The following is a 26,964-nucleotide window of genomic DNA, read 5'->3' on the forward strand; positions in this document are numbered from 1 at the left end:
AGAGTGATTTAGCTCTGCAAGATGCACTTGTGTTCTTTCTACTCTCCTTTTAGGACTGAGGTGTATTTCAGAATTTAAAACAGAGCATTAGGCTCCTCTCAGCTGCTGGGAGGCACTAAATGATGCCACTTGGGCTGACCTCCAGCGTGGGCTTTAAAAAAAGAAGGCTCATAAGCATCATCCTCCCTGCTGTGGGCAGTCGAACAGCACATCCCCAACTGTAGGCATCGTGCAGCTCGGGCTGTGCTCTAGCAGAAATCCCAAACTCTTTGTTCAAAGCCAGAGCGTGGCCAAGGTGCCTTGAGGCTGGAGGCAATGCCATGACAGCAGACACCCAGCAGACACCTCAGAGCAGTGGTTTGGTACAAACACTCACCATACAGGATGTGGCCAGCTCAGTTAACAGTGTGGTTGCCCAAAACATTGGCAGTGCTAATAGCACCCCACGTATCATAACAAGAAAATTCTCCCTCTGATGTTATCTTATGGTTTAGGTTCAAACCCATTCAAGCTGTTCGGCTTTAAAGATGGCAATCAATTGCTGCTTGGCCCAAACCACATCCCTAACGGCACAGGTGGAGACAACTGCTAAGAGGACTCTCCTAGCCGGGGAGAGCCCCGTGCACATCTCTCAGTCAGCTACAAGAGCTACTCCACAGCCTTGAAGGCAGCAAAGTGGGAACTATCTGCTGAGCAAAGGCTGCTCCGTGCAGTGAACAAGGCACTCATGTTACAGACACCCAAAACAGTGGTCAGCAGAGCCTCCACTCTTCCCTTGTGCCTGTAGGCCTCACAAGGCTTACACACAGCAGATCCCTGCTCCTCCATACTTCTAACAAATGACCACAAAAGGAACCCCAAGAGTTGCTGAGAGGAGTTATTACATTGCACATTTCGCGAACAATCGCCTTCTCCTTTTCACTTAGGTCTTCTTCATAATTGTCTTGCATTTGCCTGTCCAGATTTTCATGGACCTCAAGGACCTACAAAAAAAAAATATTAAAAAAGCATTATGATCCTCAAATAATTATTTGTGTCCCTGAGAACACCATTAACAAGTATTTAAACTGGCAGGATTCACAAAGCCTCAAGACGAGCAAAGACGAGCGTGACACCAAGCTCAGCACCTCCATCCTCCCTGTTCCCCTGCCTCTGTCCCACCACCTGCATGCTGTTGCTGCTGCCACAGTCCTGGGGGACCATGTGACAATTGGCAGCAAATTGCCTGTGTCCACAAGCACATCTCTTCCAGGAAGGCTGCTGGTAGCCCCACGTTCCAGGCAGCCCCCCAACAAGGCAGCCCCCCAGCAATTTGTGCTCCCTCCTTTCCCGTCTTTCACAGGAGTAGGGCTACTCTACTCCCTCCTACTAATCCAAGTCATGGAGCAACTGCAGTGAGCCCAGGCCAGCAGCCTTTAGGTCTGACGGTGTTTTGGCCTTCAGGGAAAGAAGGGAACAAGGGTTTGTATCACTGAAAATCCCACTGTGCAGCTGAAGTGTGTGGTCTTCGATCAGCCACGAATTTGCAGATCTTAAACAAACATGGCTAATTTCACTCATCTTTTGGCTGAAAATTGTTTCTAACTCAGTTTCTCAAGGGAACCCCTTGGAGGCCCACAGTGACAGCAAGAGCTGGGCTGTTATAATAGAACCCTTGGACCCTGAGATGCCTATGTGATTCCCAGCTCTTTCCCACTCCCCCTTTGAACTGGTTGCAGCCAGGCTGTGAAGGGGACGGAAACAGGATGGGGAAAAAAACTCCATCAGCACCACTTCCACTCACAATGCACACATGTAAAGGTAAAGGCCTTGGCCAGAGCTGGCACATGAGTGCATTGCCTGCACACACCCCTCCACCCAGGATTGCAGACACAGCTACAGAGTAACACCAGCTGCTCAGTGAGTTCATCTGGTGCAAATACTGATGACCCCAGACTGCACCCACAGTGGTGATGCCAGGCACATGCCTGCAGCACCCTACCCACAGGAGACTCTAGGGGAATGAGGTATCACTTTTCCCTCCTGCTCGTGACTATGGGGCTTTTCCCATTATATTCATAAGATGAAAGCACTGCGAAAAAATGGAGACATGGCTGTAAAGGACAGGAAACCCTTGAAAGGGAGCGAGAGAAGGATCTGAGACTCTCCAAGGGGGCTCCACTCTGTGGCTCAGAGGGCATCTCCACTGGGCACTCCCAGATCTGGGAAGAAGCAAGTTTCCTTGAAGAGGTAGAGAGGTGACACAGCCGCAGTAGTGACATGCCAGAGTGACACATCCAGTGCTCATGTTTGTGAGCTTCTGGATGCCACTCAGCCTGGTGGCTGGGCCACACCTGCAGATTTGCTTTGGGAAGACAAGTAAATATGCTGTGAAAGCAGCTCAAAACACTGCAAAAAAATAGTGGAAACATCCTGCCTGTGACTTATTATCTTAGATTTCAGCTTGGCAAAGTTTGGAAATAGAAGTGTGACTTTTAACCTCTTTGCCTCAAACAGCACTTGGAGACATGCTCCCTGGGCACTGATTCCCAGGCCACACAAGTCTGGTAAGATGCTGCAGGTCTATGTGGTTGTTGTGCCCCACCATATGCTGCCCACACCCTGCACCTCTACAGCCACTCAAGGGGAGCCAGGGCCCGCCACATCCCACCTGGGGCACATACTATCCTGGCCACCTCTACAGAGCTCCTCCAGGGAGGCAGTGCCCAGCTGTGGCCAGGTGGTCCCTTGATTACAGAACAGAGGCTGCCTGTGGTTAAAAGCAACCTTCACTTCCCACTGGAAACACACTGACGCGAAGAATACCCCTCCATCACATCAGCATGCATTCAGAGAGCTCCTCTGGATGGGCATATTGCACAAGCTAGGCATAACTCAGTGCAGGACTGCCTCCAGATTTTACTGCTGCCTCTATACACCTCACCCAGGGTTTTGCCACTGGTGAGCAAGGTGGTCAACTCAGTGTGCAGGGTCAGAGCTCCTGGAATTACCCAACGCCATCAAATAGCACAGCACATGGTCTTATTCGCCACAACACATCCATATGCATGTGAAGATGTACGACAGGTGTAGTTGTATGCACAAATATTCCTATACCTCCTAGGGAAGTACAGAGCTAGATGCAGTGGTAGGATGGTTTCACTCTTTGCTGAGGTGTACAGCAAAGGCTTCTCCATGAAATGGGATACCAGGGTAGATTATCCCCTGGTCTGCTTCAGCACAGCAATCTTGCTGTACTGGAACTGTGCTACAAACAAAAATAGGTCATTCTCCTAGGGCCCTTAACCCACTTGGGACCAATCTTGCACATATAACAATTATCTACATCCTTTCTAAGAGGAGAGGAAGGGCAAGAGGGATGCAAAAAGCATGTACGTGCTGACAAAGGGAGCATCTATATTTTGCTAAAGAGGAGGGAATTAATTATTGATTCAGCTGGACTCACACATTGAACTTGCTTGTCTGGAGTCTGTGTGCTTCCGATGCTGGCTGCAAAGCCAGCAGCCTGCAGAATCACATCCTGGCGTGGAGCGCCAGGGCTGCCTGGCTGGCAGCTCAGCACCAGCTGTGTCCACAGGGCAAGCGTCAAGGACAGCCATGGTCTAGGTTAGTTAAAGATCACATCAGCTCCAGCCTCTGCTTCACACAGCCATCCATCTTACAGGCACAGGAGTCTCAGTGGACTAAAATAAACTGGTTTTCTACTACTTGTGCTTAAACTAAAGCCACACTCCTTAGTCCACGAGGTGTGAAAAGGTGGCACAGTGTATTTCTTTCAGTGGAAATGTCTTTTAATAGTGTTAACCAGGCAGAGCTGGAGCTGAAAGTTGATCAGATGGAAGTTATGTTTGTACTTAATTTCCTAATCTCATTTACTCTGGAAACTATCCTGCTTCCCAGGCCCACCCCATGTCTGGGTAGGCCCTTTGTAAAGATGTGTTAGCATCTTGGGTATGGGAAAAAGGGATTCGGGGTGATAAAATTCAACAGCCTACCCTGGAAAAGCATGTTGGAAGAAAATGCACTCTGAAGACTGAAATCACCTCCTGAAGAAAGACAGGAAGGCCTTTTCTTAGTGCTGACCCAGCCTCAGCCATTCTTAGATCCTGCCAGGTGCCTCTTGGTCTGTTTAGAAGGAGCAGGTTAATGTTCCTCCAGTTACACCACTGGGGACTATGGACATACCTTCCCATCAGCTGTCTATGGCTCACCTAAATTTCAAGGACTGTGCATTCAGTGTGGGTCTAAGAAACTGGGGTACATCCTCCTGTGATTTCTGATGCTTCCCAACCCAGGGAACTTTCTGAAGACAACGTGCACCTTGCTCTCAATGAGCATGCTGGCTCATCTGGCTTTCTCCCTGCCAATACATAAAATAAGGAACATCTCAGGTGTTCTTTGTGACTGCACTGACCTCTGTGACCAAGGCAGTGTCACCTCAAAATCACCAGGTCCGTCACATCCACCTCCTTTCTGACTTGCTGTACTGGCCCCACATGGCCAAAATATAAACATATTTTAAAAACAAACCAACAATCAAAAAAACACCACCAAAGAGTCCGAATGACAGTAATAGCAGGTTGGAAGAGGAGTTGAAAGTTGAGGTACTCATTTCTGCGACAAAAAGCACTCTGGGATTGAGGAATGATTTCCAAAGGGTGCAAACCTCACTGATTTTGTTGATTCATAAGTCAGCTGAACAAAGCACTGGGGAACACAGCATCCTACTTCAACAGTGGAACAGTCCATATGACCTGCTAGGATTTTTCCCTAGTTTTGGAAGGCTAAATCCTACCTTACCCACGATTAGTGGGAGTGATGATCACCTGCTTGATGGCTCTGTGAGCATGGAAGAGGTCCAGGCTGCTGCTGTGGGGGCAGCTGGGTTATAGGCTAAATGTCATTCTCTTACATTTGTCTCCTCCTCACCTCCTCATGTCTCTAGCAGGTTTGCTCAGTTCCTAAGAAAAGTGCTTTGATGTTCAGTGAGATACTGAGCTGTAGCATATGTACCTTTTATTCTTCTTAGCAAAAACAGCTGTTAGAAGTGCCAACCTGTCATCTTGCTCCTTATTTAGTAGGTGCAAACAAACAAAACTATTTCAGAAGCAAAAATAAAGAAAACCCTAAACATGCTCAAGGAAGAACTTATGGTAAATTGCAGGCAATGCTTCAGCCACATAGATAGCATTCAGCTGCCAGAAAATCCCAAGGAAAAAGTCTGGGGTACATTACATAGGTGGGTGCAGACAGAAGCAATCCAGAAGCCCTGCAAATCCATGTGGAGTGCACAGTCCCTCAGTGACCTTTGTGCGGGCATGGAGCTGCATCCTGGCAGCCACATCACTTCTGGACAGACTTGCATGCAAGCATCCCACAAGACAAATGAAGCCAACTTCATTTAAGCCAACAGAATAATAGAATGGTTTGGTATGGATGCCATTCACTAGATCAGGTTACTCAGGGCCCCCCATCCAGCCTGGCCTTGAACACTTGCAGGGATGAAGCATCCACAACTTTTTTGGGCAACCTGTTCCAGTGCTTCACCACCCTGTGAGTTAATAAATGTCTTCCCAATATCTAATCTAAACCTGCCCTCTTTCAGTTTAAAACCATTGCCCCTTGTCCTGTCATTACCTGACATAAAAGTCCCTCTCCCTCTTTTTTTATAAGCCCCCTTTATAGTACTGGAAGGTGCTGTAAGGTCTCCATGGAGCCTTCTCTTCTCCAGGCTGAATAACTCGAGCTTCCTCAGCCTGTCTTCATAGGAGAGGTGCTCCATTCCTCTGATCATCTTCGTGGTCCTTCCATCTCTCCTTGCCTTTTCTTACAGTAAGGAGCTAACCTGCTAGAGCCACAAGGACTTCCTTTCACAGCCAAGAAGGGCTTTCCCTAGTATCCGATGTGGTATAGCCAAAGCACAAAGTCTCATTTGTAGGCTGCTCTCTTCTCCTCCTCAAGGGAAGGTCATATCACAGGAGGTGAGGGTCTAAGCTAGTAGACCAGCTAGGTCTAAGCTAGTAGACCAGCTACATGACAGGGCTGGCACAGGAAAAGCTGCCCAGTTCTGCAGGGTGCAACTAAGACCCACTCCACATGCTACAGCATGCTATGGCCTAAAAACCAATCTGCAGCTGGAGACCACCAGCTCACCACATTTCACTGTGCCACAAGGGAGAAGAAGAGATTCAGACCATGACTAGTTTCCTCAGTCTTTTCAGTTTTCAGATGATCCTTGGAAATGGGCCATAGGATGAAAAACTAAACGCCTTCTCATCCCTCCACACTGACCAGCAGGAGAATTTCCTCCTCACTTCAATTGTGAGAATATTTTTAACCTCAAGTCAATGAGCAGGACACATCACGTGAGCTCATTTATGCCCCATGAGATGTGACTGCTATTTCACCTGCTTCCTGATTCAAGCCATGGCACTTGAAGACAGACAAATTTACCCCACTGGCCAAATTATGAAATCGCAGAGAATTTCATCCAGCTCTTTCTAGGAATCAACAAAGCTCTGAAGTAGAGGGATTAATAATAAATGAAAACAACCAGTCATCCAACTTCATTTCAATTCCTTTATATGAGTCATTGCACCAGACCTTCCAAACCTAATTTTCAGTTTCCAAGAATCTTCCTCATTAATTTCCAATCCTTTCCATAAGCTTATCAAACTGCATCTTAAAACCATTTATGTTTCTTGCCCTTACTAATAAATTCAGTCCTGTAATTCCTAAAGCGAATAAGAACCTAATTTCTCCCCAGAATATGATCATAATCAATTTATAAGTATTTGATCTTATAATTTAAAAACATTGCCAACTCTGCTTAATACTATCCCTCACCACCACCTCACCAAATGCAATGAAGAGCAGGAACAGAAAGGTACAAACCCCACAGTTTGGGAAGAAAAAGCCCACAGCAGTAGTCTGGACTGCATCAGGGCTTGGATGACTAAATGTAATAAAAAACAAATTAGTACAAAGTGTCAGAAAAACAAAGGTATCACATGAGTTTGCAACGCTGTGCAAGGCATCAGGCATCAGCATTTAGTTCACTACTGTCACCTCAGAGACTCAGTTTATGCAGGACTGATGAAAAGAAAGGGTAACCAGCACCTTCAGCATCAGAAGCCTTTGTTGGAGGCTTCTCACCCCAAAAAATAGCTGTGCATAATCTTGCTTAGCTCTGCAACTATTTGAAGCAATGATTATTCATCATGATACAGGTGCTGGTTACCAATAATCTGCCTGAGTACTAACTTTCCATTTTCAGTTGTTTCCACAAGAAGAGCAAATGGCCAGTTCTGCCACTCAGCTTTTTGCACCACCTGGCACTGCACTGCCTGGCTGTGGGGGTCTGCACAGCCTTACCTTCATAGCATGCACCACAGCCTCTGGCTTCTGACCAACAGGGACATACCCTGTTGCAGGAGAAGATGCAAGATCAGATGTCATGCGACCCGGTCCCTGTTGAAATAAGAAAAGATATGCTTTAATTTTTTAATATCCAAAAAATTTGAGCACTGGTTTGTCTCAAATTCAATCCCCTTCATCTACCTGCAAAGACAAAAGACACCATCACCCCTTCCTCACAAGCCACTTGATTTAATGCCACTTAAGTGTACCATCACTCAGTCTAGATGTATTTAGGCAGGAGATCACCCTGGTTTAAAGCTAAATTGATTCAAGAAACATTTTTTTTGCTCCCTTAGGATAACTTTGTACAAGGACAAGATCAAACACTAGTCATCCTTCTAGACAAGGGAGTAAGGCAAACAAGATGATTTTCCAGCTTAAAACAGTCATTTCTAAGAAGCTGCATTTATGAAAGAAACAGTTGGCATAACTTCATTGCTTCTCTGGCAACGTTTTCCCATGGACATCAAGTACCAATCTTCAGCTACAGAGAAAATTGTGAAAGCAACCTTAAAACAAGCAGATGTCCAAACCTAATGTTGGTTGGGTTTGTTTCCAAAATGCTGGCCAGTCCTCCTGCATGAAGGGTCCCATTGGGAAAGATGCCGAAATTACATTCTACAAAAGATTTCTTGCTGTCCAACCAGCCTTGTAAGCACTTTTCATAGGGCTTTCCTTTTTTTACAGGCATCCAGTTTGGATTATGAGAGACACAATATCTTTATTCAATGAGATGCACCCTGCCTGTCCCTAATATTTTTGCATTGCTTTGTAGCACTGGGAGAAATCAACAATGAAGTCATTGACCAAACTTGTATTTAGTCTTCACATCCTTTAGGAAACACAAAGAATTATTATACTTGGGGGCCTCTGAAAGCAAATTAGGATGGCAGAGCGGCATGTAGCACCATCCCAGGAATGCTTTCACATACAACACACGAGACGCTCAATTCTCGTCTTTTCCCTGTTTAAAAACACAGCATGTTTTATGCTTTGTCTCATCATTGTGCCTTCTGTGCAAGCTAGCTATGCCCGAAGAATCATAGAATAATAGAATCATAGAATGGTTTGAGTTGGAAGGCACCTTAAAGGTCATCTAGTTCCACCCCCCCTGCCATGGGCATGGATGCCATTCACAGGTTGCTCAGGGCCCCATCCAGCCTGACCTTGAACACTTGAAGGGAAGGGATGGAGCATCCACAACTGCTCTAAGCAACCTGTTCCAGCACCTCACCACCCTCAAAGTAAAGGAGGACCAATGGAGGGGCACTTCATCACCTCTCATTCTTCCAAATGTTTTAAGTTGTAGGGGCCTTTTTACCAATAAAAGTGTTTGTGTGCATATATTAAAGAAAAATATGGGCTAATCCATTAGGCTACAGACAAAAAGGCATGGAGCTTTTCAAGCCCTGGCCACTGATCTGTGCTTAACCCACATCACGACCAACAGCCATTTACTCATAATAGCAAACCATGAAGTGATTTGCTGGTGATATAAAAACTTCCTTCTGAGAGGAAGGCATCTCAGAAAAAGGAAAGTTAGGTTTACTAATCCCACAATAATTCTCCAAGGTTATTTAACAGATTGGGAAAGCAGAGAGACCCTGAGATGCTCACATGGTTCTGGACCTGCTGGCAGAGGGTTACAGCTTGTTGGAGCTGTGCCCACCTGGGGACATGTCCTCAGCAACCCCATCCATAACATCATACAGAAAAGGCAGAGGCTGGGGACGGAGCACTAAGGGCTGGATCCAGCCAGTCCACAACTGGCTGCAACTTAAGACTGCAAAATGGGTTAAAAATTTCTCATGGGGCTGGTAAATGCAACAGAGTCCCTTCAGAATCAGCATCTCACAGAGGTTAAAGACACCAATACAGGTGTTAATTACTCTGATTTCATCATGAAAGCTGCTTTCTTTCCAACAATGACCAGAATCATGACGACTGAAAGCAGAATATTCACGAGTTTGTGGCCACTAACCATACTTGATATGGATCTTCCCCCATGGCCCTTTTCAGAAGTATCACAGGAAATACCAAGGAAAGGTCTAACATCCAATATTTCTTCAGAGTTGAGAGTAATTTGACAAAGTAAAAGGAATTCTGTTGGATACTGCTGCTGACAACATTTTAAATACAGTTTTCTGGCCAAAACAGGTAGATCACGAAGTCTCCTGTATGACAGGCAGCACTAGCTTCTCCTCACAGAATTGAAGTCACTAATGAGCTACAAAGCACTTCTATGATCGCAATCACTCTCAAAATTATTACAGAATACAAATGAAACCAGAATGATTAGAGAGAAATGTTTTCTAAAGAGCTTGATCATACCTAACCAATCACCATACTGACAAGATAAAAGTAATCCTTGCAAGCACAGTGATGCACTGGATATATTGTATCACACAAAAAACATTCAAAGGGTCATCTTTCTTCTCAGACAAGTGGTTGAAATCACACAAGGCCAATCAATTGAGCAGCCTGTGAACACAGGTAGAGGATTTGACTGAAGAAGGGAAAAATAATGTTAAAGAATGAAGGATGCAGCAAAAGAGGCAGACCCAAAACTTGCAGTCAGAGTCTAAGTGACAGATTACTTCATTTCTAAAATAGGCATGATCCTTGATCCTTAGCTTGGAAGCCAAAACCCCCAGCCAACTGAAACAGATGTCCAAATTGCTGAGTGCAGTCGTCAGCAATGGCAAGTGCACCACACAGCCATGCCACTGCCTGCTGTGCCCCAAGGCACAGAGACCTCACCACCATGCCAGGCTGTTGCTACAAAAGGCCAAACATGCACACAAAAAAAATGGGGGAGCAAGCAAGGATCTCACCAACATTCCTGCTCTTTGCAGCTGTAGGATGCAACCAGAAAAAGCAACCACCATGCTAAGGCTGGCTTAATATTTATGACTGCACTTAGTGTTTTTGTGCAGCTGCGCCCTTAGGAAAGGCTCTTTCTGGAGACACAAGGAGCTGGCATTTTTTAAAGGGGGTTGGTGCTTCATTCCCACTGATTTCAGTGTGGTCCACAAAAAAAAAAGCTTCAGCCAGACTCCTATCAGCTTCCTGCACAGTGGCACACATAAAGGAGGCCAGAACAGACAGGACTGCAGTCAGCAAGGAAACAAATGACAACATATCCAGCAGGATGCACAGCCAGCCTTTGGAGGATGGAGGAGAGGAAAATGGGCAGAGTTCACCGATACTGTTAGCTGAAGGGGAGGAAATGGAAGGAATTGGAGATAAGGTCAAGGTTACTATACTGGAAAACTGCCAACACTGGGAGAAGGGAGGGAATGGGAAGAAAGAGGAGGATGTGTATTTTGCCCAGCAGGAAACCAGCTGAGGTGAAACTCAGGGGAGAGGGAACCAGAGATCAGAGATATGAGATTGGAAGAAGAGCAGGAGGGCAGGGGAAATCTCGAGAAGTCAGCATTAAGGCAGTAGGTGAAATTGCACAGATAGAGAGGATTCCTCATGCCTAAAACAGATGCATTTGGAAACTGGGTAAGAATTACCACAGCTGCACCCCAACACTCTAACTCAGCTAATCTGAAGACATCCATCACTGCAGAAAACCATGCCCTTCCTGTTCCCTATAGCTGACATTTTCACAGCCATGGGAACACAACTGACTCAGCACCCTGACAGACAATAATAGCAAGGTTAATCTGGTTACATCCCAAGAAGAAGAAATTGTCCATATAGGCAAAAAGCAATATGGTGGGTTTTGGGGCATGCATCACTCTCAGTTTCCTCTCCCTGTCTGGTTATCTTAAAGACATCATCTTTGTATGGACATATGGCTTTTCCACTTGCTAGGTTTTCATAGTGTTTGGTAGCTCAGAGATGGTTCAGTCTTCAACTTCAGACATGTGGCTGAGGCACCACATAATTATATAAATGAATGGTGCTATAAGACAGCTCAGAAATCACCAAAGAAGATGCCATTAAAATTTATAATAAAGTTGTTGAGAAATAGCATACCCCTTTCTGCTTCAGCCACAGCCACAGTCACCCCACTAAAAAGAAGAGCTGCTCAGTGGTGAGATCACCAGTCTAATTAAGGTGGGGGAGGGGAGGCATCCAGGTCAGGACTCAGAGCTCCAAAGCACTTGGAGCAAGCACCTGTCTTCCCTATGCACAGGGTTTGTTGACCACTGCACCCCGAAGGCCCAAAGATACTTCTCCAAGATACATTTTAAGTAGCAAAAGTCCTAGGGAAGCAGAGGCTTGGAGCCCTGAGTGACCCATCCAAAGCTTCTTTGGCAAGTTGGTGCTTTTGCTTCTCAGCAGATCACTGTGGCTGTTCAGAGCATTCAAGAGTGTTGTAGCATGGATCTCTGATAAGTTCAGCCCTGGAAACAACAGCCCTATCTCTGCTGCCAGGATGGTTCTGGGACTGCAGTGTCCTGAGAGGATCCTGGTGAAGCTTTTTGCATCCCTCATGGGAGGCCAGTGCCAAGTACCCCCATATTCAGGCCCCCTCCCACTGGGGAAACAGCAACAAGAGCTATTCCTTTGTGACCTCTGTGCAGACAGCAGTACTGAAGCACCACGAACACATTCCCCTTTCAGCCCTTGCCTGCTCCTCCATTTCAAGCACATCAGTGCCAGATATTTGGTGGTATTAGTGATGGGACCAATGCACTTCTCAGAGCTTACTGTCCCCACACGCCATCAGTCCCCTCCCCATTCCACCAACCCCATATTGTGCATGCCCAAACCACAAATCCATCAGAGAAGCTAAATTCTGTTCCAGACCCTCCCGGAAACCTCTCACTGGAGCCTACTGGGCTTGTGGTTCAGCCTCCAAGTCTGTAAGGAGATTCACAGTCCAGCTGTATCACTGACTAAGAAAAGAGAGAGAACCTCTGCAGATTCTTATGCCAGAGCATTCTTGAAGCTATATGCTACACACAGGGGTAAGTTCCCCAGTTCTCTATTGCTAGAATGATGTTTGATCCACTGACAGCCTCCAATCCAAAGCAGAAAACAAAGCAAATCAAACTAGCCCTATTCACTGCCCCAGCCAAGAACCCAAAATTCATCAGCAAAGTAACAGTGCTAATGTTAGAAAGGAAATCCAAAGACCACAAATACTGCCAATGATCCTTTTTAGTCTGACACCAAAAAATGAAGAGCAGAGGCCTCAACTTGCTGTACCAAGCCACAATGTCATTACCAGTGTCTAAGACCAAGTTGCCTAATGAGTCCTTGCTGGCTCTCTCTGGTTGCATGGGATACGGTCCAGCACAGATGTGACAAGCACTGCCATCAATACTCCCTTCCTATGTGTCTGGAGGAACAAAATTAATAAGAGTCTTTGTAATAGGGCACACCGCAAAGTCCCGATAATGACACACCTCCACAGAGGTAAAGTAAGGCTTAATAACAGTGGGAATGCTTCGGAACCCAAGAAGAAAAGAGCCTAACTAGGGACGACAGGTGTCTGCTCTTTTAGAAGTTTTGAATCGGAAATCTAAAAAAGAACAAAGAAATTGTGATAAACAATTTCTCCTTCATTCCTCCAGGGACCTGAAAAGACATGAGACCTTGGTCCTGCCATCAGTTTTCAATCACTTTCTGCTCAATTATATTCTATCTTTTAATGACACCCTCTCCTACCTCAGCTCCAAGAGAGCTATTTTTGATCTGCAGAAAGGCTGCAAAAACTAAGTTTCAAAACCCAGAGAGAACATCATGCCAATTTTACTTCAGCTAACAGGCACAGCCCAGGTACTGAGGATGCTTCAGATCAACGTGGAGCATACAAGCAAACATTAATGCTTCTGAACCTCACGTCATCTCCTTGCCTTCTATAAATGTTTGTCTACCATTTCAAAAAATAAGCAGATATTTAGAATTCAAACCTGATTAAATAAGCCACACTTTTCTAATGGCATACCTCAGACAACATTAAAGCTCAATGGAGTCATATCAGACACTGTGAAGTTTTTATTGCCAAGACAGAACACAGAAAATTACATTACATCAGGCACTGCCAGACAACTCACAATAAAGTTCCCAGGCACATCTATTTATCTCACAGTGGTTTTGTTTGCCGTCTGCTTACCCAGGTTTGAATTATACTTGGACCCTTCCTTAGCACCTCTCACCATCCAGGTGTTTTACGTAAATAGAAATGTCAGTGCCACTCTGCAAATTAGGAACTGTTAAGGGACAAGCAGGAGGCAGTAACATGCTGACAGTTCATGGAAAGTGGATGGCAGAGCTGGATAGTACCATGGAAAGGTGCCATGTCTGGCACCCAAGTCCCGGTGTGCTGACAGAATGGGGGGCCCAGCACATTTTGTTTTTTTGAATAGTGCATGTGGCTACAAGTTTAAGGAAGCACCTGGAGCAGCTCCAGCCAGACATTGCTGGGGGCAGATGGGAAAAACTGGCAGCAAAATCAAGGACTGAGAGCACAAGGCCACTCTGGCATGGGAGAAGGAAAGCACCAAAACCCTGAAGCATGATGTCCCCATCAGAAAAGCAGCACAGGCAGCACCAAAGGCAAGCACTGGGCTCACACAGACTGATGGTCCATTCAGAAAGAGGTATCTCCCTTCACACAGAGATGAGTGGCATTTCTGGGCAGTCACACACAAAAAATATCTCCTCTTACCACCAGCCTGAGAAATTCCCTGGGCCCCACAAAGGCAGATCAAACCCCCTCATTGTTTTGCAGCCCGGGCCACATTTCCTGCCCTCCGTTGCCTTGCAGCTGCAGAGGGTTGATGTCTGAAACAAAGCGCCGGTGCCGCGGCGCTGAAGCGTGACATGACTCCGGGCTGACATTTCGCCCTCCCTTCCTTCAGAGTCCTTTTCCTCTCTGTTGCATCTTTGCATGCCCGTGGCAGCTCTGCCATTGCCACCATGAGTGGTGCTCCTGAAGGGGTCCAGTTCCTCTCACAGTCCTGCAGGGACAAGGCTCCCTGATGGCACCCTGGCAGCAGCCCCAGGGCTCCTTGCTGGCTACAAGATTTCCTGGAGGCACAAAGAAGCGTCGGCTCCTCTGCAAATCACACCATGCAAAGAACAGCCTTTTTGCCACCTTGCTGCAGAGATGCCAGACGTCTGATATCTGAGCATGGGACACCATCACGAGAGCCAGGGAGCACCCAGGTCCTTTTTGTGTCCTGTCTGCCTTGCAGATGATCCAAAGAGATGATGAGACTTGGTTATTGTTATTCCATGCCTACTGTGCAGAAAGCCTGCCAGCATCCAGCTCAAAACAAACCACCAGCTCCCTTCTTGTGGGTTTAAATGGCTGCACAGCCCTACATTCCCAAAGACACAGGGGGCTGCCTTGCAGCTGCGAGCACTTGACACTGTGCCACCCTGCCACCAGGCACACCAGAAGAAACATGTGGAAGATCCCACAGACAGCTGCAGCTGCCCAGCACAACATAGGTCCCAGCCACCAATGGGAGTGAGTGCAGAGCCATCAGCAGTCTGTATTAGCATCTTCCCTATCAAATCAAGGGACTTTATCGCAGATGCTAATCTCCTTTGGCATTACTTAATTTGCTGCCTTTAATCGTAGAGAGCAGCTGGTCATGTAAACATTCAAATTCCATGAATTAACTGCTGGGTCCACAGAGGAGGCAGACAGAGCCAGTCTGCGTAGCTCAGCCACCTCCTGCATCATCGTGGTCTTCCTGCATGTCTGCTTAAGTAAGAAAAAGGGCTTACATGGCACTTTCTGATTAATAATGAAAAAAATTAACTGTTTCATTGCTTTCTCAGCACAAACATCATGGACACCTGACAAAAGAATAGCCCTTCTCCCCAGCAGGCATGTATGGGCTGTGCTAGGGCACTGAAGGGAAAGGAAGATTTTGGAGACTGTCCCAAGCAGAAAACAAAGTCAGGACATTGTTTGCAACTGGATGTCATTACAAACAGGAAGGGTGTCTTTTCTCAGTACCACACACTCACAGAAGATCTCAGCTCCAGGCTCGGGAGAATCCTTGGTGCATGCACAGCTGGTGAGCCGGCTTCCTCCAGCATTGGCAGGGGAGAGGAGGGCGGTCACTGCATGGGTTGGTAACAGCCCCGGGGAGCTGGGGCAGGTGCACACTGGTAAAACGCCCCACCAAGAGCTTCAGCTGCCCCCTCAGACGGTGAAATTATTGCCAAAATGACATATTCAGAGCAGTTGCAGCCCATAACTACCTGACACAAGGGAACAGAACAAGAACAAGTCTGTCCGGACAAAGCAAGCCCACGCTTGTACCAGCAGACAAGTGCACTAACTCTGACTGACTCACAGGGGCACTGTCAGCGTAAGGATTTTGAGAGGTGCTACTTCTTTTAATAAAAGAACATCAAACAAGTTTGTTTTCAGAAGGAAACAGTGGATATTTTTAACACTTTCCTGATTTTGAAGCAAATCTGATTTGGGGATGGCCCAGGTGAAAGCCTCTGGGTGGGTAGAGGATGCATGCAGACACAGGAGGATACCTGCCCACACCTGTATTACCCTTCCATGTTTCCATTTCAGCCTGGCTGCCCTCCCAGGCCTGGGGCAGAGCAAGGGTCTGCTGTGCCTCTGCCTGTTCCTTGACCCGTTTCCAGTCCCACACAAATGCATGTGACAAGTAAGCATGAGAACCTACAGCAGATCCTCAAAGCAGATGCTTTTTTTTTTGCCTCCTGTGGATATCTGTAAAGGCAGATTATGGATACAGTCTGTCAGTGCCTCTTTTGCTCATCAAATCCCCAAACTTTGTCTTTGGCAAACTTTGTACACGTTGGCTGTCATGGGGAAAAAAGCAACCCGCCGCTCAGAGCCTCTGGAATAACAGCTGATGAAGGGCAGCTGCCTTCAAAAATGGATCAGCTTGTTCTCAGCTGCTGGTAATACACTCTGAAGCTTCCCAATAGCACTCCCCAGTCACAAATGGTGACAAACCTTTCATTTTACTTTCCCTTCCACAGCCACTGTTGCTGCAGCAGCAAATTAGCTGCCTTGAATTTCTCTCTTTGTCTGCTCAATAGCATCCTGGTGGTATCAGTGAAGCTGGTGGGAAGGAGCTTCTGCCTTCTGCCATCATTGTTCCTCAGTCATTGTTTCCCCTGCCTAAAAAGGGACCATGGCCATCACCACCGTGGGAAGGTGAGAAACCAGCTTGGGGTCGTCCTCCAATGCACACTGGCAACACTCAGCTCACCTGACAGCCACAGAGATGGGGCACAGGGATAGGAGAAGGCAGGGGGACCATCAGAGCACTGCACAGGATGGGCTTGGTGGAGCAACAGAAGGGGCTGAAGACATTTTGAGAGCCACAATGAGATGCTAAAGACACAAAGGCGGTCCTGGGGATGGCAGAGGCACCAACCAGCCCAGGGACTTCATGCAGCACTGACAGGGGCTGGGGGGTCCTTGCTGGCAGTGGAAGGGTTTCTGTCCTGTGCTGTGCTGTGCCTGGGGCCCTGCTAAGGTCCTTAGTGCACCAGGTGACTCTGCAGGGGTCTTCTTGCCTATGCCAGGTTGGTGCAGGAGCCAGCTTGGTCCTTCCTCTGCAGGGAACTGAGGGGGAGATACCGAGTTACCTTCTCACTTTTCTTCTGCCTTGGCCTTGTATTGAAGAGGATGGAGACCATCATCTTTCCAGCCAAAAGGAAGAGATAGGATGGTCATTGGTTTAGCTACTATGTGCCCTCGTATCACCTCTCCTCATCACCACTCTCATAGGCTCAGCAGCCAGCCAGTGCTTCAGCCAAGGACTCTCGTCATCCCTTCCCACCCCATCTAATGGCTTCTCTTTACACCTACATACCACAAACATTTGGGTTTGTTTTTGCAATAGCATGTGTGCCATCTGGCACAACGGAACACACCTCCCCCGAGTATCTCCACAAGGCAGAGCTACAAAACACGGCTCGTTGTGACAGCATGGTGGGAATTAAGGGAAGGAGTTGGTGCTATAGCCAGGCAGTCAGAGGTGTCTCCCAGGCTTTGCATCCTGCACGAAATGCACGCTGGAGAAAAACACAGAGACAGTGCCAGGAAGCCAGAGACTCAGCAGCCCTCTCAGTCGAGTGTTCTCCACTACATAACCACACTTCTGTTTCTCTGCACTTTCCTATGGATCTTGATGTTTTTGAAGTAGCTCTAGGGAGGCAAAAGAAATTGTGACTCCCCAGTCTGGCCTCTAATCTAGGCTCCTCAGAGACACAGCTTTGAACATCCAAATGGAAATCTCACTTTTATCCAGAGATACTTACTGTAGTCCTCAGGAACATACAAACGCTGGGTATTGGCACCATCATCATTGTCTTCTCAAAAAGAGAGAACTTTTCTCAGCTTTCACAGAGTGTATCTTCATATACTTTCCCCAGGCATTCCCAGCTCCAGACCCCAGATGAGCACAGGTCTCTTCCTCCAGCCACCACCTATAGCACCTGCAGATACATCCTCCTGCACCCAGACAGAGAACCACTAGGAACTCCTGCTCCTCAGCAAGGGAACGCTACAAACTCAGTACAACAACTTAAGGAAGGAGAAGGTGATGATTATTTTAACCTGTTGCTCAGGTTATTTTAACCTGCACACCTACAAACTCACACATTCACCAAAAGGTTGTCAGGGTCACTGCGTGTGACACAGAGGACAAGGGACACCCACTAGCAAGTCCTAATGACAGCTCTGGCATCCCTCCTCGTTGACAGCAAAGAACTGGGTTCTGGGACACATTTTTCACATGCTTTAGGAGTCCCTCAGTGGTTACTACAGGCTGACCTTTATCTCAGCATCTTGGTTACTCACCCTCCATAAACCCTAGGAAAGCTGCTGCCTGCTGCTTCCTTTTCATCATTTTGAGCACATTATCTAATCCTTCCTCTTGGAACCAGAGGAAGAACAATCATGGTGTAACACTGCTCCCACTATCAGGGAACAAGTCTTCTAGGGATGAGCCATCTGTGCTGTGGCCTTATCACAGCACAGACCTCCTGGTCCTGACATAAACCACTCATCCTATGGTGTTTACCCATTTGTTTGCTGTCAGTCATGTCTTTGGCCATGAGCACAGGCTAAAGCACCCCTTGCTCCAGAATTCCTGCTGGTGTTTTTACACACACTTTTCCACCCACACTCATTCCACACCAACCTTAGTACTTCCATTACAAATCTCTACAGTGGAGTCAGCCTAGCCAGCTTGCTCTGCCCTTCTCAACCCAGGGAAATATAAGTCCCACAGGGAGCTTGTTGCCACCTCCTCTCGTGTCTGAGCCAAAGAAAATCACCCTCACCTCCCAGTGGACACAGGGAGCCTCTGACACACCATGAGATCACTCTGGGTTGCAGTTCCCAGCGCTGGGGAGATCAACCAGTCTGCTAACATACATATCACACCTTCCCTTTCACAGGCCAGGGTCTTGTAGGTTAGAACTAACCCCCAGGACTGCTTTCCCTGGATATTTGGCAACCACGGCAGACTACAGAGCAAATCTACAATTCACCCTTCCAGGATCCATTAGAAACGCCAAAGTGTGTCATTAACTGAGGTACGTCAGGGCCATGGAGAGCTGGAGTGATGCCAGCTTGTAAACTGTGACAGTGAGGGATGTGCTGAGGAACTTCCTCAAGGAGTTGCACAGGCAGTGACAATGATGAAACTCTGAATGGATGTGACAGCTTTGAAGCTGACATCAATTGTCCATCAGTCACCCGCATGAAGCTTGTGCAGGCACAGAGAGAAATGATTTCTCACAAACTTAGGCCTGCTCTCAATAAAAAAAAGCTGCAGAGAAACTCCAGTATGTCTCAATGTCCACTTCTGGGAGGTGCCTAAGACATTCAGACATCTGCATGAATTTGTGATCGTTGCCCTTCATCACGAAAACATTATATCATGTCAAGCCAAAAACCAAAGGGATTTTGATAGGAATAAGTAAATAAATGGCTATGTAAGTATCCCAGAGGATGTGGATTTGGATGCAAAGCTGGTTTTGTTTTTTCTCTACCATCTTCCGGCAAAGAAGGCAGAACACAGCCAGGGTGACAGATGAAGGTGAGTGTCACACAGCACCCAGGCCTCTCCAAAAATGCCAGGTGCCACCTCTTCCTTAAGGAAGGAAAGAAAATAGGGACAAGTGGCCAGGAAGGGGTCCAGCAGGCAGCACCATCTGCTGCCAGCCCTCACAGAGCCCTGGTGAGCTGCGGGGGCTGATGCTCAGGCAGAAAACTCTCCTGCCAGCTCTCAGCCCCAGCACAGCTCCTCTGCAGAGAGCTGCTGGCTGTATCCCAGCCTGACTGACAAGATAAACATGAGTGTAGCACCACTTCTTGGGGCAACCAGCACAGGCTGACTCAGCGTTGCCTGCCTGGAAGCTGGAGATCAAAATCCTGAGCATAAGAGAAGCAAAGAAAACTCCCCAAAACTGTAAGGCTGGCACAGCCAGACAAACATCTTCAGGTTCATGTCTTTCTGCACTCCCTGCAACGTCTACTGTCTTTATACATGGGGCACAAAGTTGGAAAAGTGAATATTCATTTGGATGGTTTTATTCTCTTTTTTTTTGTTTAAAGCATTTGAATCATTTGGCTTGAAGTTTGCAGTTCAGCAGGGACAGAAAGGGGATCTGCTTTCATACTGGAGTTTTATTTACAGAAACTTTCTTAAATTATTATTAAATTATTATTGCTCCCTTCTTTACTACTCTAATATATACACTAAATCTAAAGAATGACTTTTACCCAATCAAGCAGCCAACATACAACCAGCCTACAGTACCCACAGCTCTGCTGACCAGTGCCCCAGAAACAGGACAGGGAGGTTTTCCAGCTGTGCTGTCATCAGGCTTCTGTTCACAGTCACAACACTCACAGCCAACTCCCACCAGGACTCTCTGACTGCACCTATGCTCTGCCTGTAATCTGGAAAACAATGTCACCAAGCAAATGCAGAAGCCCAAGCAGTGAAGGGAACATCTGGAAGGCAATCATCTACCAGGGCTCGGGATCCTCAACCATGCCTGGTACATGGTGCAGGAGGAGTCCTGGCACAGCAGCACAGTATCCATCTTCTGCAACAGGCTTTAATAGAGATTATTCTGTTGCTTGAGAAGAAGCAATGCAGGCAAATCTTAGGAAACATAAACCTCATCTGTGATACAGAAGAGCCTAAGAACTTATTTGCTAAAGCAACCCTGATCACACACTGCCAGACACCTGGCAAGCCTCATCCACAACCAGCTTTTTTACTGCAGGCCCGGGGCATTTACAAAGAAGCAGCTGCAGGTATAACAAGACTCACCCTAGCTTTAAAGATGCACAGCAGTGACTGTCAGTTGACTGAAAACCTACGCTGGGAAGTTAATGATCCAAATTCAGGTAAAGACCAATGTTCCAGGGGCTCCCCACCCTCCCAACAGCTGCAGGTATTAGTTGCACATTTGCACCACCAGTTTCAGGGTGAACTGACACCTGGAAGAGCTCCCCCATAATCTTCACATGCCCCTTCCACTTTCAGGGAAACCCACGGCTCTGTCTACATAGGTAAGGAAACTTCTCTTACATTTTGCAGGGCATCTTGATACTGTGGCAGTGATGAGAGCTGTGACTCAGAGTGGTACGGGGACAATCCTTTCCTCAGAGTCCTCAGGTCCCCCGTGCTGGACTGCTGCAAAGACAAGGACAGAAAACAGGACACTGTATCAATGAGATAAAGGAAAGCTGTGCTGCTCCTGGCCCTGTCCTGGCTTTTCCCACGACCACTTCTGACCTGTTCTCATTACTTCTGCCTGCAACAACAGTGATAGTAAACACTGTAACAAAATGCTTTTTTCATGTCCAGACCTGGAGAAAACACCTGCAAGCAGCTGGAAGTGAACTGTTCAAGACCTATTCCATTAGGTGATACAGCAGGAAGGCATTTTTGGTTTACCTAAGTTCCTACACATTCATTAAAAACATTTGTTAGGATGCATATAAAAAAATATTTTTAAGATCTCAGATTAAATCAAAATCAGAAAAAATATACATCAGGGGACATTGTTTAGATTGAGAGTTTGTAAACAATGCTACTATGATTCACCTAAACTTGCAAAACCTACCTTGATAGAAAGGGTTTCTTATTTGGTTACAAATTTGCCTGCAGCCACAGGTCTTTAGCAAAGTCAAATACATAAAGGTCATCTATATGACCCTAGAAACCAGGTAAATGCAATCAATAGTCTGCACTCAAAGGGAGAAGCAGCACTGGGTGTTAGGATGACTGAATAATCTCCCTGGGACAAAGTTTCTGCATTGTGTTGTTAGCTAGCTCAGTGATTTTGAAATGTGACAGTCCTAGAATGAGAAGAGTTTTTCATTTATAAAAGTACACTCACAAAAAGTCAATACTCAAGTAGCCAAAATCAAAGGTCTGGGAGAATATTCTTTCTTTATTACCAATAAACATCCTCATTAACTTTTCATATTTTTAAGAGTATCAAATACTGCACTGTCCTCTACTTTAAAGCTACCAAACATGACCTTTCAGATTTTTATGCTCCATTAAGACTTTCAACTTGCTTTTGCTGTAGAAATGATGTTTTCTACTTCAAAAGAACCAAAGAAAAATCATTGGTGCAATAAAATTTAAAAGGAAATCTCATAAATCAGCTCAATTGTATAAAAAAATCCCTCAGTAACCCAAAGGCCCAAGCATAACTGAGACTTTAGAGACTGTGGCCGTGCACAGATCTCCGGAAATACTGAAAGTTCATTTACATTTCCTGCTCCAAGAGAAGAATTGGTGCAGTCAGAGTGGATACGTCATTTTCTATCAGTGTCAGAAACATTTTCTTGTAGCTACATGGCCTGTTTAGCACACATTCATCTTTGGTTTTATTTCAAAATGTTGTTTTAATACGTGAAAACTTCTACAGTGACTCAGTGCTTACACAAACCTTCTGGAGCCCTCACCCTATCAAATTTCTTTTTATAAGCTGTAAGGAGAAGGGAAATTTTCAAGAAAGCCATCATGAGAAATGGATGCTAGTCCAGTATCATGCAATCTGCTGGGAAATGTTGTGTCTCACATGGAATCAAGTGATACAGAATGACTTCACCATATCAGATGTCTGGGATTCCCTTGAATTTACGAAGTGGCATCAGAGAAGATCTGGTCTATATTTCTTTCACATTTCACAATAGAGTCAGAGAGAGATCTGAAGAAGATAACTCCTTCTGAGGCCGAAAAGTGACTGCTGCAAAACTGAGTTGCCACCACTATTCCTGGGAGGTATTTCAAAGGAAGGTTAGCAGGTCACAAAGGAAGATGATGAGAAGATTCTTAATTTACTGGCAGTGTCCCAGGCATGTGATGTCTCTTGCTGGTTATCCTGAAAGAAATTTACCTTGCCTGGTTTTCCTTCCACTGCCCTGCTGTGTGCAACCTCTTCTTCACTACTGTGTGGCATGGGGACACAGCAACCTCCTGGAGAGGTCCTGACACTCTGCTATCCATTCATTTAGGTTGTCAGCTCAGGAGCTCATGCACCTTTCTCTGATATCCATGATGAAGGGGCATTTGCACGGCCAAGGCAAAAGCAGAATAAAACAGCAGAGTAAAAATGTGAGGCTATAGCTTTGTGATGGAGACCCCAAAGGTTGCAGATCTCCTCGAAGGCTCCGCTCCAGAAGGGCAGGCGTTGCCTCGACAGTGTTTAGAGGCTCTGGATTGCTCAGACTTATGCAAAGCACAGAGACCTGCAAGATGCACAATACTTATGGGGCAGCAGGAGTATAGAAACAGGCCCAAGAAAGAGAGATTTGGTAAACATTTGTTTGCATCCCAGAAACTTGCTCTCTTGCCACCAGCTCTGAATGGGTTGGTCTACATTCAATGCACCACATGTTTCATCACGCTACAGCTTGTCCTCACAGAAAGTCAAAACACTTTGTCCACCAAAGGAAGGAAGGCAACAAAACCCAAATGTAGTCAACATGCAATATCACATTATTGTGCCTAAAAATACGCTAGTTTAAATTGATTTAATTAACTGCCCTATGCTCCTGCCTGGAGCAAAAATCTGCGTTAATTTCAATTTGTCTTAAATTGGTTGAAATTGTGTTGGTAAATACACAGATACAGTCAAAACTCTGCTCTAACAAGTGTTTATAATGGATTAGTTCTATTGCTTTTTTAAAGCAAATCCCATTTAAGACAGTGCACTAGTGTGTGACAAAACTATTGTTAGGTTGTTTCAGTGACTGCTGATTATGAATATGACCTAATGCATTCAATTTGATGGAAAGATTCCCACTGAGTTCAATGAACATCAAAACAAGCTCTTAATTAAAGAATAGAAACAAAAAAGAGAAAAAAATAGGACAAGACAAAAAAAAAAGACATCTAAGAAATAAAAATGCTGAACAGAGATCTATCCAGAAGGGGAACAAGGTGTTTGGGGCATAGAGTGGGTTTGCTAGGGCAAGAAGAATTCTTCATCTGCCACTATTTATATGACATCCATGTTGGAGATGGCCAAAGTAATACTTTTTCCTCCCACTGCCTGTCATGAAGATAGTCCCTTTCATGAGCAGTCCATTCAATGCAATTTTCCTTCTATATTTTCTAGAAGTTATTTCAAAATATATCTTACTCTAATTGTTTGGGTTGCTTGCCTTTTTTTTTTTTTTACAACAAGCTACCAATCACAGTTCTGCACTATTTATCTTCCTTGCATTGGAAGAAAATATGTATTTCTTCACCATAGAATGAAAACTGCTTTTTTCTTCCTTTTTAAAATTAAAATAGTGCAGTGACACATCTTCAACAGACCCCCCTAAACATTTACACATTCCTTGGGCTTTGCTATCAGTGTTAGAGCTAACCAGGAAAAGAAAGTGAATCCCTCATTAAAAAGCAATATGACTAATGATGCATCAGAATGAGTAGCCATTACTCCACTTAAACCTAAATTAAAAATCCTGATATTTGCATTGTCAATTCATTCACAAAATGAAATCTCTTATTACCTTACCTAATTTTCATTACTGAGATGTAAGTGGATCCCAAATTGCTTTTCTACTCAGAAAGGCATTTTAAAAGTACAATCCATGATCATCTCTGTTCATCATCATTGCTGGAGATTATGTTGCCAGCTAATGGGCAACATGTCTATAATAAATTATCCTTCAGGTAAAATCACTTCACATTTCTGGAGTTCCAAGGAATTTATCAGCAAAATCATTTTCATCTGAACTAAAGCTCCCTGGGAGCGTGCCGTTTCGATTAAACTTTTATTGGAAACATTTCCTAAGCTGAGGAGCAGTGAAGAGGGAGGGAGACAGCAAAGGAGACCACGAGAGAGCTGAGGAGACTCACAGTCAGTCTTTATCCAACCTGATCAAATTGTGTAACCTGAAAAACACTTGTCCCTAGCAAAAGCCAACAAATGGCTATTGACTAGTCCAGAGTGGCTCTTGCTCTTTTATGTGAATTTTTTTCAAACGCTAGTTTCATCCAAAAGCTAAACAAAATGAAACAAAACAAAAAACAAACCAAACCAACAAACAAAAACCCCACCCCAAAAAAAAGCATCTCCCAACTTTCCCAGCAGTACAAAAGTGCAGGACCTGCCCTCAGTCTAACTCAGCACTACTCCACATGGCATTGCCTCCCTTTCCCAGCCCATGAGCATGGAGACAAGACTGCAAACCCAACAACTTTTCCTGCAGTGCAGTGCAAACCTGTGCTACCCACTGCCAGCTCCAGAGTGGTCACTCCAATACAACTGCTCTTCAATACTTGGAAATAATGACATGACATTTATTGCTAAATTTTTCAACTAGGTTGAACCTAGAGTGACCCCAGAAGATACTGTTCTTGAAACAAAGCCTGAGATCTTTGTCCGCCTTTTATGAAAGAAATGGACACAGACATGCCCCTCCCATTAGGGAAGGGAGTTTGGCCTACTCATATCAGTGGGAAAAGAAAAGGACCTACAAATCAGGGTTTTAGTAAAAATGGACTGCAAACCCAACTGCTTTTTTTCTGTCTAGAAAACAGAAGCAATTTGATTACAGAAGCAATTTGATGGGTGGAAAGTGGTATTTTCCATAACAAATAATATATAATTTTAAACATAAATAGAAATTGAAGTCTTGATGGTTACCAATGCTTAAAATTACATTTTAAAAAAAAAAAGGCAGAACAAAACAACAAAAAAACAGCAAACACTTGTTCCTATCAAAGCTTTCTATCCTGCTAGCAGGGAGAAGAAATGGTGGCCTCTGACTTTTTGACCCACTGTGCTGAGTGATTCAATTGAAAAATAACACAAATAACACAAGAAGATGGATGGTGTTTGGGGTATTTTAAGGTCAAAGTACTACAAAGAAACATTTATTTTCCTTTCTGTTTCTGTCCAGTAAAGTCAGATCAGCACTGTGGCTATGTTGAACCAACTGCAAAGATAAAGTGTTGAAAACTTAGAGACAAGTTAGACAAATTATCTTTTCTGTTACCCTTCAGTGTTACTTCTGCTAGAATGGAGAAAAAGGAAGAAAAAGATTTAATTTTTAAACACTTTGATGTAACAAAATGGACTGTTCTTAACAGAAATTAAATACAGAAAGACAGAAATTTACTTGACAGAAAGTCCTCAGCATTTACAAAAGAGATTAGCAAAAAATCTATTTCAATTAGAAATATGTGTTGAAGGGACCAAGGAAAATTAAAAATCAGCACTGTCGGGTTCCAGTAATTCATGAATTAGCATTCAAAACAAGGTTGTTACATAAGTAGCCTTTAATTGAAAACAGTATTTTCTCCCTTCTTATAAGTTGTAACAGATGAAGACTGAAAAAAGTTTAAAAACTGTATTTAATCACAAATTATCAATTTGACTGTGTACCCTGTGGAAGTATTAAAGTCATCAGGGCTACAGCTTCCCTTCTCCCCACAGGCTGTGGGGTCATCTGGGATCAATTTGGGTGTCTAAACATGGGCATCCCATGCCTAAGCATATCCAAGGCACTCTTGGAGCCTTGGTAGGTGTGATAAAGAGCTGCTGGAGACCTGCATCCTTCTGCTGCACAGCAGGAGCAAGGAGGGTCAGGCCTGGTGTCAGCTGAGGACTACAGCCGAGCACCTGAGATGTTGCTCTCTTCACCTCTTTGTAGCTCATTTGTAACCTCCTGCATTGTGAAAGCTTTCTCTCCTGGTCTACACTTCATTTAAAAAAACCACACAACGAAGCACCAATTCGAAGGCCAGAAGTCCTACAAAGCCCCTTTTTGTTTACTTCTGGGGAGTCTCTTTATAAAGGGATGGCAAAATGTGTCCAGAATGCAGAGGAGAATCAAGCATACATGAGTCACCGACAGCAGACTTCCGAAAGGGCTGTCATTTCGGAGGGTTTATAATAATCAGCTTCATTTTCATACAACAGAGACCCACTTGCACTAAGCTCAAGAGATGGCAGATCACACACCACACCACTTAAATGTATTAATATTATATCCACATTTCAACATAACTTTAGAAGAAATTATGTAACAGCATGAAATGTAACTAGATGGAAAGCAATCTTGTG

At 45.2% G+C, this 26,964-nt stretch overlaps 1 protein-coding gene across 2 annotated transcripts in view; it reads right to left on the reverse strand.

Annotated features, from left to right (window-relative positions):
* Nucleotides 1-26,964, reverse strand: part of CCDC85C (coiled-coil domain containing 85C) — a 110,173-nt gene that overhangs the window by 4,452 nt on the left and 78,757 nt on the right. The window contains exons 3-5 of one of the 2 annotated variants that reach the window (XM_064659124.1): nucleotides 20,955-21,056; nucleotides 7,375-7,470; nucleotides 885-983 (exon numbers count right to left, since the gene is read on the reverse strand). In XM_064659124.1, the coding sequence (XP_064515194.1) occupies nucleotides 885-983; nucleotides 7,375-7,470; nucleotides 20,955-21,056 (297 nt within the window). Of the gene's footprint in view, nucleotides 1-884; nucleotides 984-7,374; nucleotides 7,471-20,954; nucleotides 21,060-26,964 lie in introns of both variants that reach the window. The other variant, XM_064659123.1, reaches the window with a different exon arrangement.

This window comes from Pseudopipra pipra, chromosome 6 (genome assembly GCF_036250125.1).
Source record: "Pseudopipra pipra isolate bDixPip1 chromosome 6, bDixPip1.hap1, whole genome shotgun sequence".
In the NCBI taxonomy this organism is placed as follows: domain Eukaryota; kingdom Metazoa; phylum Chordata; class Aves; order Passeriformes; family Pipridae; genus Pseudopipra; species Pseudopipra pipra.